The 12,636-nt window shown below is 39.6% G+C and overlaps 1 protein-coding gene across 2 annotated transcripts; it reads right to left on the reverse strand.

Moving 5' to 3' along the window:
* Positions 1–1,418: 1,418 nt before the first annotated feature.
* LOC147292064 (Zinc finger (CCCH-type) family protein / RNA recognition motif (RRM)-containing protein) lies at positions 1,419–6,311 on the reverse strand. 2 transcript variants are annotated; one of them, XM_086238292.1, is made up of 10 exons: positions 5,893–6,311; positions 4,214–5,557; positions 3,921–4,103; positions 3,638–3,817; positions 3,410–3,504; positions 3,066–3,314; positions 2,791–2,968; positions 2,491–2,700; positions 2,313–2,401; positions 1,419–2,231 (listed from the first exon to the last, which is right to left on the reverse strand). In XM_086238292.1, the coding sequence occupies exons 2-9, from the start codon at positions 5,236–5,238 to the stop codon at positions 2,326–2,328; spliced, it is 2,196 nt and encodes a 731-aa protein (XP_086094418.1). In that variant the 5' UTR covers positions 5,239–5,557; positions 5,893–6,311; the 3' UTR covers positions 1,419–2,231; positions 2,313–2,325. The 2 variants fall into 2 exon arrangements, with proteins under 2 accessions (XP_086094418.1, XP_086094417.1); XM_086238291.1 differs by having other exon boundaries at positions 3,632–3,817; positions 5,893–6,309.
* Positions 6,312–12,636: the final 6,325 nt, after the last annotated feature.

Raw genomic sequence — 12,636 nt, forward strand, 5'->3', positions numbered from 1 at the left:
AAAATTCTCTTGCCAACAATTTATGATGAGTATGGATGAAATGAATCCCAAATCGAAAAAGGTATAACAAGTTACAATATATAAGTGGTAATCCATGACTAATAGTATAAAGCCTCTTTTTGATTAAACCTCACACCGGTGAGTTCATCGGACTTGTCCAAATCATGTGTTGTACAAAGATGGTTAAGTTAAGAATAATATATATTGATATTAGATCAAAACTAATGGAACCATATTGGTTCATAGCAATAATTATGTTGCTAAACTGTTGATTAAAATCACATACAAGCATACTCCAAATTAATAATTTAGCAACATTACATAATGAATGTATAGGAAGATATCATTTCTCTTAAAAAAATACCTATATTTGGTCATTTCTCGTAAATGATAGGCGAATCTAGGCAAATTCTTCTTTTCAAACCCTATTATAAGATTTGCTTAATCTCCTTGCTCCTGTCAATGTCATTTTGTACAACCGTAACTCAATTTAATTATATTAAAGTTATAACAATGAACCCAAAAACGTCTCCCTCAAAATGGACCCAAGACTATGATCCTTAATTAATTGTAGAAAATTGTTAACCCCACCGATCATTAAACAAACCCTAATCATGAATTCCCAAGAAAACCAATTTAAATTAGGCCGTTGGAAAAGAAAAGCAGTCTGAGTCTCCTCTACCACCTGGGAAACAGCATATGAATATGGTCTCACTCTCACTATATAAACCCCCTACCACGTGTCAGATACCAACATGATGATAGTCACTTCGTAATTATCGAAACCTTGCTTGCCAACCTGTTTCTCACTCTCTTGAACCTCTCTTCCCTCAATTTACTCTTCACCCTTTTGTTCCAAACTCCAAGGCAACAGTAAAATCAATATTTCTCTCTCTCTCTCTCTCTCTCTCTCTCTCTCTCTCTCTCTCTCTCTCACACACACACACACACAGTGCCAATTTCCTCACGCATTCACAAGCCCACAGACCCCAAAAGATTCTTGCATCCGTGCACTTTTGTCATACGTGTGGGCATCAACATCTACTTTTAGATCTCTGCATGTCCTCTCCTGTCAATGAGAGAAAACAAAGGCTATACACACAGAGCCAGAGAGAGAGATCAGAGTGAGATAGTGGCATGACATCGATCACTCACATGGTGGGGTTTGGTGTGTGGGACCCTCGCCCCAATCTGGCATTAGATAAATTAGTAGGACCCACATGCAGCGTCAGCCACCCCATGTGATATTGTGCATTGTGGTCCCACTACTTTAGTCTTTATTATCACACCAATAAAAAAGCAGAACCAAAAAACTAAAAAAGAAATGCCTTTTAACAACAAGACAAATTTTTATAAATGACAAAAGGCATAGCTCAGACAGAAAGCTAAAGAGAGAGAGAGAGAGAGAGAGAGAGAGAGAGAGAGCAATTAGAACTTGTTTCTTTTCTGATTTGCTTCCTAAATTAATCTTTCTTAACTGTTGGATAATATTTGAACAACAAAGGGTACATACCATGTATAACAACCACTATAGTAGCAGCAACACATACTTTGATAATGGTAAAACAAAAATTCCCAATATCGTACTCTGCTGCTAGAGCTCAGCTGATCTCACTATTTTCCTTCCCAGCTTTCTTTTTCTTTTTCCCGTTAGGCCCCTTCTTCAAGTTCAATTGACCCTTTTACGGGCTGTGAATGAAATCAGCCTTGTAGTTATACATTACTTTTTTTATTTTGCACCTCTTTCCTCATCAGCTATATATATAGCTTTAGCTTCTTCTGGTTCTCTGCTTTCTGCTGTACAAAGATTGATTACATTGCTAAAAACACAGACTCTAACAGACTACACTAGATTTGGGCAATTGTTTCACTTGGGGGAACAAATGGGTTTGGAAGGGTGGGAGACAATTAAATTACAGTGCCAAAAGTTACAACAAACTAACATATTTGACCGTGTGATTCTTTCCTTTCTGTCTCTTTTAAGCTTTTTTTTTTTTACCTGTGGTTCAACTTCAACTACAGAATGAGATTATGACTACTGAAAATAGTACAACAACAACAACAACAAAGAAAGGAATGGCTGACCCACTTCCTTTACTGCCTTTTACGTATGCATTTTGTATGGTAGTAAGTAGTATGGTAGTATTGATGATATGATGGCGGTGCTGCTGGTGGGGTGGGATTCTCTACAGATTTTGATTGGTTATACTTTTAACTTGTTGATGATCCTCCTACAAAAACAGCCAAATCAATTATATAATTAAATTCTGTTTTGTATTTTAAACAAAACAAAGCCTGAAAGCAACTTATACCTAATAAGCTTAATTAGGAAGTTCCAACAGGGCACTTTGGCCCTCCTGTGCCGGCATACATCCCTATGGCTCCATGACCAGAGGACAACCTGATGAGTTGAAACCTTCCAAGTTAAAATCCAGATAGTGCATCATGTGCATATATATGATAGAATTTCATAGAAGTGATTTCGGGTACCTCGGGATTTGGCAGTTAAAAGACTTGAATGAAGCCATATCCAGTGTAGAAGCTGCGGGAAGTAGAGATGTGGCCAAGTTAATGTTAGCATTTGTAGCGGAGGCATCTGAGTCATTGGCCTCGCTAGTTGCGTTGGGGAAGGCAGGCATGTACTCTCCAGCTCCTTTCGTAGGAGACGCAAAGGGACTATCAGGAAGGTTGTGCTCCAAGCTGCAATCAATTATAAAATCCTCAGTCTTCAACACAGTAATGTATAATTTGGATTCAACACAGAAATTTGATGCAAGAACCTGCACATACCTTCCTAGCAAATCATTGACATCGTCATGGGAGCTCTCTTTGCCACTTCCACTGCCACTGTCATTGTCATCATTGTTGGTTGTTGATTCTTTACCAATAGCAACAGTTGCTGCTGACTGAAGCTGCTGATCGGCAGACATGGGTGAAGAAATGGGTGGTACCGGGGCAGAACAGTTCTCTGCAAATTGAGCACAGTTAATATGTTGGCCACTTGTATGATCCGATAAAGAAGCTTGAATCCGTTTCATCGTTAAATTATGTAATGGCAAAAATACCTTGGGGAACTTCTGGGCCATTGTGCATTGAGGGAAGCACAAGGTTTTGATTGAACAAACTAGGGGACTGAGTAGGAGACTGAATTGGACTGCTGGAAGAAAGTGCACGTTGGTGATGCTTCTTGACATCAAGAAGCTGCAGACCCATTAGCCTTCGACTTTGAAGTTCTAGTGCTTGCTGCAACTCAGCTTGTTCCTCCAGCTTCCTCCTCCACAACATGTCTTGAGAATTGTAAAACATCCTTGCTCCTATAATTCAAGAGAAAGCATGTGATTGAATGCATGTCTTCCATGTGTGAGGCAATTAACAAATATTGGAAGGCAAATAATTTGATTTTAGTTACCTAGCTGGAGATCATAAGGGTCTCTAGAATCCAGGCCAGTAGGTGTACCACAGGGTGACAAATCTCCTCTTTCCACTTGTTGCTGTTGTTGCTTCCTGGCAAATACAACATGCAATTAGCAGCATTAGCTTAATTGCCACTAAAGTGTAATTAACCCGGGTAATTATCAATTTAAACCGGGGGAAAAATTAGAGGAACAAGAAAAGAGAAGTGAGAGTGTGCCTGTACTTGTCCTGGACTTTGCCCTTCTCCTTGTAAGGCTTAACCAGCACCCTAGCGTCACACACAAAATGAGGGTTCCCTTTGGCCAAAATCAGCTTCACCGTCTCCGGGTAAACAAATGTGACAAACCCAAACATCCGCTTCTGCTGATATGGGATTCTCACATCTTGAACGGGCCCATAAATGCTTCATTCATTCAACAACAATAGCAAGCAGAGTCAGCAAAAACAAACCCATTTCACCAAACCCTTAAAATAACAAGGAAAAGATGAGAATTCATAACAAGAACCTGAAGTAATTTGAGACATCTTCCTCTCTGAAAGTGCTATCAGCTGGGAAGGTCAAGTAAATCTGCCTTGAAGCTGGGTTCACCATCCCCGCCCCACCGTTCATTGAAAAATCGCTTCTTTCGAGCCTGGATCGACCGAATTTGTGCATATCATCACCCATCATCAAGGCAGCAGCTGCAGCCCTACATGTATTACACAACAAGATCAACCAAACCAAACTTGTCTAACCCAAAGATAAGGACTTTAATTAAAATATGTAGTCTAAGAGCTAGCTTAATTATAAATTATGTACCTTTGGGCATCAGTTTGTTGCTGCTGAAGAAGGAAGTTCATGCACTTAGAGGAGTAAGGGAAGGAGTTAGCTGAGGCCATGAGCTGAGAAGCCGCAGCAAGTCTTTGTTGCTGCTGCTGAGCAGTTTTAGATCTGAGAAGTGCTTCATGGCACTGGTCCATTATCTCAAGCTTGCTTGGTGAGCCAACCACTTGAGCACCATCAACCGAGTCCCCAAGTCCACCACCATGCAAGAATCTGCAGCTAGTTCCATTCTTGCAGTAACCTCTAGCAAAATACAAACAGGGTTTCCACCCAAACCCAGAGTTTGGGTCCTCCAAGCACGCATCACTAACAGAGCAGCTCCGGCGGTGAACTGACCCGCCACCCCAATTAGCAGCCGAGCCACCATAGGAGGAGAAAAGGGTCGGATCACCACCATTACTAGGACTTGAAGACAGGTCCGATTGGGGGTAAAACAAATCCGGGGATTTGGGTCCAAGTGTTGGAGACCCATCGTTAAGAAAAGAGAGGTGGTCTTGAAGCTGAAATTCATCAATCAATTCTGACCCTCCGTTTCCATAAAAGGGCAAAGAGGAATTGATCATGGAAGATGAAGAAGAGGACCCATTAAGGACTAAATTGTTGGGACTCATGAGCATATTATCGTCTTGGTTTCGAAGGTCGGACAGAGCAGCCCAAGAAGCTGAAGAAGCTGAAGATGGGTTGGGAATAGTCAGAGACAGTCTTGAAGAAGAGGAAGAAGAATTTTGCCTTGATATAGTAATTGGGTTGCTGGAAAGAAAAGGGGAAGGAGAGGAAGGTGCGGAAGGTGTGGAGGGAGAGTTGGAGATGGGCATTCCCAACTCTTTCCGAGCCTTTAGAATCACAGAGTGGAGAAAAGCTTCAGGGCCAAAAGCCAACCTTATCATTTCTTTCTCCCCATGGTCTTGGATGAGAAGCAGACCCATGATTTTGGAAGCATTTTCAGGGTCCAAGTTTTGGATCCTTGAGAACACAATCCTTGTAGCTTCATAGGAATCCATGGTTGGTGGTGAATAGTGATCACGATATAGAGAGCTAGCTTAGCAAGCTAATAGGGTTGCTGCTTAAACTTCACTGCCACCAACCCTCCAAATTTTCTTGTTTCTGGTTTTTAATTGAGAGGGCAGAGAGAGAGAGAGAGAGAGAAAGAGAGAGAGAGAGAGAGAGAGAGAGAGAGAGAGCAAATTAAGTGTCAATTTGCTCTACTCTATGAACAAGTAAAAATTGTTCTTTCTCAACCACACACAAAAACCTTTCACCTACCAACTTGTGATGAGTGGAGACATATAAGTGTTTATTTCTTCCTTTCTCTTCTTATTCCTGCAAAACCCATGAAAAAGAAAGTTAAAGAGGAAAGGAAAAGAAAAAATACCATAAAGAAAGTTGGAGTGTTAAAAGTAGTATTCATGGCACAGAGAGATAAAGGGGGAGAGAGAGAGAGAGAGAGAGAGATTGGGTGCTGAGAGTTGCCTTTGTTAAAAGGGAAAAAAAAACTTGGTGGTTGAATTTCTCCATAAAGGAACCAAGGGAGCAAAAGTTGGAAGAGTCATAAGCATAAAGAAATAGCAAAATTAATGGTATAAAAAAAAAAATGATCTCTTTCTTTGCCAAATTGAAACTGAAACCCAAGTGTGGGAGTGAAAAGTACAACTTACCCATGAAAGATGATGATGATGATAGTGGTCTTCCTCTAGTTTCTTCTTTGTGTCTCCTCCCAGCTCAACTACTTCAAACATTATCTATCTATCTATCCAAACTAAGAAGTAAGTTAAGCTAGCTAAGATTAATTGGGTAGTCTCAGTCAAACTTACTACAAAAGCCAAACCACCGCCTTGTTTCTAGGCCCTTTGCAGCATCAACAGCAGCAGAAGAACCATCAATTGCTTCACTTCTGCTGCTGTTTCTGTTTCTCTGCTACTGAGTTTTTTGGGTTCTGAGCTATAGTAACAGCTGAGCTCTCTCTTTCTCTCTCTAGCTCAGATTTTCTTCTCTCTCTCAACTCAATGACCTGCCCTCTCTTTCTCTCTCCTTTGAAGTTTATAGGACAAAGACTGGTGGTACTATAATAAGCAGCGAGTGACCGAGTGGCTGAGTGAGTGAGTGTGTGGGTGCCGAGTTGGGTGTTTTTAGTGGATCCAGATCTGTGCTTCAAATACTGCACGTTCTCTTGCCTCTAAACTCTGACACACTCTCCCTCTCTTCCCCCCCCCCCCTTCTCTCTCTTAATATTTCTTTTCCTTTCCCAACCCCTAAAAAACCCTATTGACTCCACGCGCTCAGCTTGAGGGTGCATCACACGCGCCAATGGAGGTCTTTATGGAGTGGGTGGGGCCCAGGTTTGACAGAATCAGCATCTGGTTTGTGATTGCAGTGTGGCTAACACGCTCTTGGAATTTGGTTTGGTGGACAGATTCAATCAGTGTTTTTGTGGGTGAGTCAATGCCTCTACAATATGAAGCAAATATTAAACATCAAGCTTTAAATAAGATGAATGATATGCAATAATGCTAATGGAGTTTTTTTTATTTTTTTCCAAAAATTTTTATTTTTCTCTTTTAGGGTTTGTTCATTGGTCGGTTCGGATCGGTATTTGAGCTTACCAAACCAAAACAAAAAAATTCAGTATTTTTCGATTTTGGTATTTTTTGGTTCGGTAATTTTTGTTAAATTTCAGTTTTCGGTTCGATTTCGGTAATTTTAGTATCGGATATTTTTCGGTTCATTTTCGATTTACTTCGGTATATCTTCGGTTCATTTTCAGTTTAATTATAATAATACTAATTATTATATACCAATATAAATTAAAATTTAATCAAATATGATGCATAAAATATAATGTTTGATGAATATATATTTGCACAAGTAGTATTGGTAGTTTAATATAGTTCTAGTATTTTACCCAAGTAATAATATATACTAGTATAATTAGTTTAATAATATGTATTAGTACATATCTTATTAATTTAGTATGTATATATACCGATAAATATGAGTATATATAAATATATATATACATATATATATATGCATTAGTTACCTAAAGATGAGATTTTTATTTTCTTAAGAATAATAAACATTTACTTTATTAGAGAATGACTCTATATCTTAACTCACACTTTTGATAATATTAATATGATAACATTATACAATTATATTTTTTTATAGTTGTTTAAGATATTAGTAGTTTAATATTTATTGTACCACTAACATAATAGTATTATATAAGCATATATAACTAAATTTCGGTAATTGTTTCAGTTTTTTCGGTATATATTTTGGTTTTTTCTGTAATAATCGATTCGGTTTCTTTCGGTAATAATTTTCGGTAATTGGTCGATTTACTAACTTTTTTCGGATATTTTCGGTTTCGGATTTTCGATTTTCGAATTGTGAAAATCGGTATACCAAACCAAAAAAATTTGGTCGGTAGTCGATCGGTTCGGTAAAAACCAAACCAAAGGGCAGCCTTAGTTTGTATATTGTGTTTTTCAGTCAAGTGCTAACTGCCAACTTGCTAAGTCACTTAATGAAAGATATATATGTGGTACTTGGGAAGGAAAATTACTACAATACCATTAACGCACGTCATACAATCACATTTCTAATCTTTAAATATTGATTGGTTTATTTTTCCAGTATTAGAATATAAATTCTCATCATTAAATTTGTGTTTGTATCTCATATGAATACTGTACTAAATAAACTCTTGATTAAGAAGTTTAATTTTGTCCATCTTCAAACACATAATTAGGGGTCATTGGTGGTCATGTACCACAATAGATTATATATATAAACATATGCTCCCATCTCTTTGCTTATCCATGGGGCTTTTGCTCACTCCCTTTAAAATAATTGCCATTATGATGATGGTTATGATAGTATAATGCCTAAATATGCAAAGAGAGAAATGGGTTTGTTTTTTTATGGTAGAAAACCACAAAAGGTATGGGGATTTGCATAGGATTGGAGGGGGCATGGTTCCTGCTCTTTGCATTTTTGCTTTCTCATCAGTTGTCGTTTTTTTTAAGATGCCCCACAAGCAAATAAATGAATGATGACTGAATCTTTTTCCCTATCTAAAGAATTTGGTATTGCTGAATTATATTATTGAAAGAACGTTTTACAAGTATATGTAATACACAGATCCTAATATCAAGGTCTAACATCAAGCCTTACAAGCAGGAAAAGATTTACAGAATATACAAACGAGGAAAGAAAATATGCAGAATTAATTCTCACAATTATTCTAGGAAAGAAAGATTTGACTTTCTCAACACTCCCCCTCAAGTTGGTGAGTGAATGTCGTGAACAGCCAACTTGCTTAACAGAGATTGAAAACGTTCCTTCCCTAATGCTTTTGTGAAAATATCTGCAAGTTGTTTTGAAGAAGGAACATATCTGGTGACGACCTTCCTTTCTTGAATTTTATCTCGAACAAAATGACAATCCATTTCTATATGGCGTGTACGCTCATGAAAAACAGGATTCGCCGCAATGTGAAGTGCAGCTTGATTATCACAATATAAGACGGCCGGATCTTTGCACGCAATCCCTAAGTCTCGAAAAAGACTTTGTAGCCATACCAGTTCACAACATACTGCAGCCATAGCCCTGTATTCTGCCTCTGCAGAGGATAAAGATACTGTCTTTTGTCGCTTACTTTTCCATGAAACAAGAGAGTTGCCAAGGAAAACACAATACCCTGTGGTAGACCTACGTGTAGTGGGACATCCTGCCCAATCGGAATCACAAAAAGCCTTTAGTGTTAAGGAATTGTGTGAGGAAAACAAAAGACCTTGTCCAGGAGTATTCTTCAAATATTTCAAAATGCGGAGCGCGGCATCATAATGAGTCTTCCGTGGTTCATGCATGAATCTGCTCAAAATGTGAACAGAATAGGTAATATCCGGTCTGGTAATGGTAAGATAAATAAGGCGGCCCACCAATCTTCTGTATTTTGCCGGGTCATTAAGCAAATCCCCTTTATTAGGCAATAATTTAAGATTCTGCTCCATAGGGAAACTAGCTGGCTTTGATCCAAGAAATCCTACATCATTAAGAATATCTAACAAGTATTTTCTTTGAGAAATAAAAATACCTGTTTTGGAACGTGCCACTTCTATGCCCAGAAAATATCTTAAATTACCAAGATCTTTAATTCGAAACTTGGCATTTAAAAACTTTTTCAAATGATTTATGGCACATAAGTTGTTTCCTGTGATCAAAATGTCATCCACATAAATGAGCAAAGCAGTAAATGACTTTCCTTCCTTTTTTGTGAAGAGTGAGTAATCAGCTTTTGATTGAACATAACCCACTGATTGGATGGCTTGTGAAAATTTGGAAAACCATTGCCGCGAAGCTTGTTTAAGACCATAAAGGGATTTTTGCAGGCGACATACCAAGTTCTCCCCCTGTCGCCGAAGACCAGGAGGTGGTGTCATGTAGATCTCTTCATCAAGATCTCCATGAAGAAAGGCATTATGAACATCCAACTGATGGAGAGGCCAAGAATGAGTAGCAGCGAGAGCAATAAGACACCGGAAGGTAACGAGTTTGGCAGTTGGAGAGAAGGTATCATGATAGTCAATACCCTCCATTTGCGTATAGCCCTTGGCGACTAAACGAGCTTTGTAACGCTCAATGCTACCATCGGAGTGATATTTGATTTTGTAAACCCATTTGCACCCTATAGGAATCTTCCCGTCAGGTAAAGGGGTGAGAGTCCATGTATGATTAGCCTCCAAAGCCTTAAGCTCAGCATTCATGGCCTGCTGCCATTGAGGATCCTTACTAGCATCTGCGTAACTGGTAGGTTCCACATGGGAAGAAATATGGGCAAGAAAGCCTACATACTGTGGAGATAAATGAGTATAAGAAATATAGTGAGAGAGTGGATACCGTGTACCAGAACTGGAGAGTGAGGAGTCAGTTGGAGGCAACGTAATGTGGTTGAGAACATAGTCATTAAGCTTGGCTGGCAGGACACGGGTCCGAACAGAATGCCGTAGCGGAGGACTCACAGGTGAATGGTCCGGAACCTCTTGTTGGGCCATGGTGCTAGAACTGAGCGGAGACAAAACTGGGCCCAAAGAAGAATCGGACTGACCCAATGCCGCATCAAGATGAGGTGAGCCACTTGGTGAAGCCGTCTGGACTTGGTGTTGTGGGGTTGGTGCTGGCCCTATGGGAGAGGTTGGATGGTGGGTTGGGATGGAATCGGGCAGGACATGGGGTAAGACTTGAGATGAGGAATCTGATGAAGATGAAGAAATATGCTGATATGGAAAAATATGTTCATGAAAAACCACATCTCGACTAGTGAAATTTTGTTTGGAAGTGAGATCATATAGTTTATATGCCTTTTGCCCAAAAGGATAACCAATAAAAACACATTTCCTAGCACGACTATCAAACTTATGTGACGGAGTAAGATTTGTGGCATAAGCTAGACATCCAAATGTGCGAAGGTGATTATAAGACGGAGGATGACCAAAAAGTTTCTCGTAGGGCGTGGAGCCGGACAAGAGTGGTGTAGGTAAGCGATTAATTAAATAAACCGCAGTAAGAATACAGTCGTCCCAAAAACTTAGTGGCAAACTAGATTGAAATTGCAAAGCCCTAGCTGTTTGAAGAATGTGTCTATGTTTGCGTTCGACAACCCCATTTTGTTGGGGAGTATAAACACAAGTGCGTTGGAAGACAATCCCTTTCTCACGGAAAAAATGTTGCATGGAAACAAATTCACCCCCATTATCAGTGCGGATGATTTTAACTGTTTGATTGAATTGTGTGTCAACATAAGCAATAAAGGACTTAAGCAATTGTTGTGTATCAGACTTATGACGCATCAAATAAACCCAGGTACTACGGGAAAAATCATCTACTATAGTAAGAAAATAACGAGTGCCAGAACGAGAGGCTAACTTATGTGGACCCCAAATATCACAATGAATAAGTTCAAAGATATGTTTAGTATGAATATGACTTAATCTAAAAGGCATACGAGTTTGCTTGGCCAAAGGACAAACATCACAAGATTTATTTGCAGAAAAAGAAATATTGGAAAATTTCTTAGCTAAGAGTTGAAGTTTGAGTGGTGATGGATGACCAAGACGGCGATGCCAAGTAACAGAGAAGGCCTTTGATTGCAGTGACGGTGGCATCTCCTTGCTGCTTGTAGAGTCCACCAAATAATAGAGCCCATTACGTTGTTGCCCCCAACCAATCATCATCCTCGTCTCCAGATCCTGTAAAATACAAAAATCAGGATAGAAGGTTATTGAACATCGAAGAGATCGAGTTAACCGACTAACTGAAATTAAATTCACCAAAAAAGAAGCAATCCCAAGAACATTGTATAATGAAATCTTGGAACCAAAATGATAATTCCCAACAGAATCAATTGAAACTCGATTCCCATTTGGTAAGGCTATAGGTGGCAGCGGAGGATTAATGGTAGCTTGGGCCAGAGGAAGCCCAGAAACATGATCTGTAGCCCCACTGTCAAGAATCCACTGTTTCGAATTTTTGTGTGACAAACCTCGGGCTGCTGCATTGATCTTGGACTCTAGGCCCATCTTTTGCATCATATTAAAGAACATCTGAAATTGTTCTGCTGTATAAGCTGGAGAAGACGCATCAGATGTGCCTCCAGGAACATTGGTTGTGGGCGCATGCATAGCAACAGAATTTATGCTCATCTCTGCCTTTCCACGTGATCCTCCATGCTTCCCTGTCTTCCCATGGAGTCGATGGCCTGGTGGATATCCAACAATTTTCCAGCATGTTTCAGCGGTGTGGTGGTCGCGATCACAGTGTGAGCAGTGGAGCGGCGGTCGACTGGACTGATTGTGTCGTCCTTTGCCGCGAGGACCTTGTAATGCCATGGCCGCCGGCTCGACAGAATTCTGCACCGTGATGCCTCTTGATTTCTCTTCCTGTGTCAGCATTGAATAAATCTGGCGAACATTGGGTAATGGATTCATGAGGAGGATCTGTCCTCTAATAGCCGCATATGACTCATCGAGCCCCATCAATACCTGCATCACCTTTGTTGTTTCAGATTCTGTATTCAATGATTTCAGAATTCCACAAGACACGGAAGAACATGACTGGATTGTCTTGTAAGAATCCAACTCATCCCATAGACTTTTTAGCTTGGTAAAGTAGATATTGATGGGTTGTTGATTTTGAAGATTTCGTGCTATGTCACGCTGAATCTCAAAAACTCGAGTGACATTTTTTTGAGAAAAACGATCTCGCAGATCATCCCAAACTTCCTTTGCTGTGTCAGAATAAACAACACTTGAAGCAAGATCAGGAGAAAGGGCGTTAAGTAGCCAGGACAAAATCATGTCATTACATCTCCTCCAAAGAGCAAATTCAGTGGGTTTCTT

The sequence above is a fragment of the Dryas octopetala genome, chromosome 3 (assembly GCF_963921425.1).
Source record: "Dryas octopetala chromosome 3, drDryOcto1.1, whole genome shotgun sequence".
In the NCBI taxonomy this organism is placed as follows: domain Eukaryota; kingdom Viridiplantae; phylum Streptophyta; class Magnoliopsida; order Rosales; family Rosaceae; genus Dryas; species Dryas octopetala.

Coding starts and splice junctions, on each gene's coding strand:
- LOC147292064 (XM_086238291.1), bottom strand. CDS start 5,238: ATGGATTCCTATGAAGCTACAAGGATTGTGTTCTCAAGGATCCAAAAC. Junction 4,104..4,213: donor CAACAAACTGATGCCCAAAG/GTACATAATTTA, acceptor TAATACATGTAG/GGCTGCAGCTGCTGCCTTGA. Junction 3,505..3,631: donor AAAGTCCAGGACAAGTACAG/GCACACTCTCAC, acceptor TGTATTTGCCAG/GAAGCAACAACAGCAACAAG.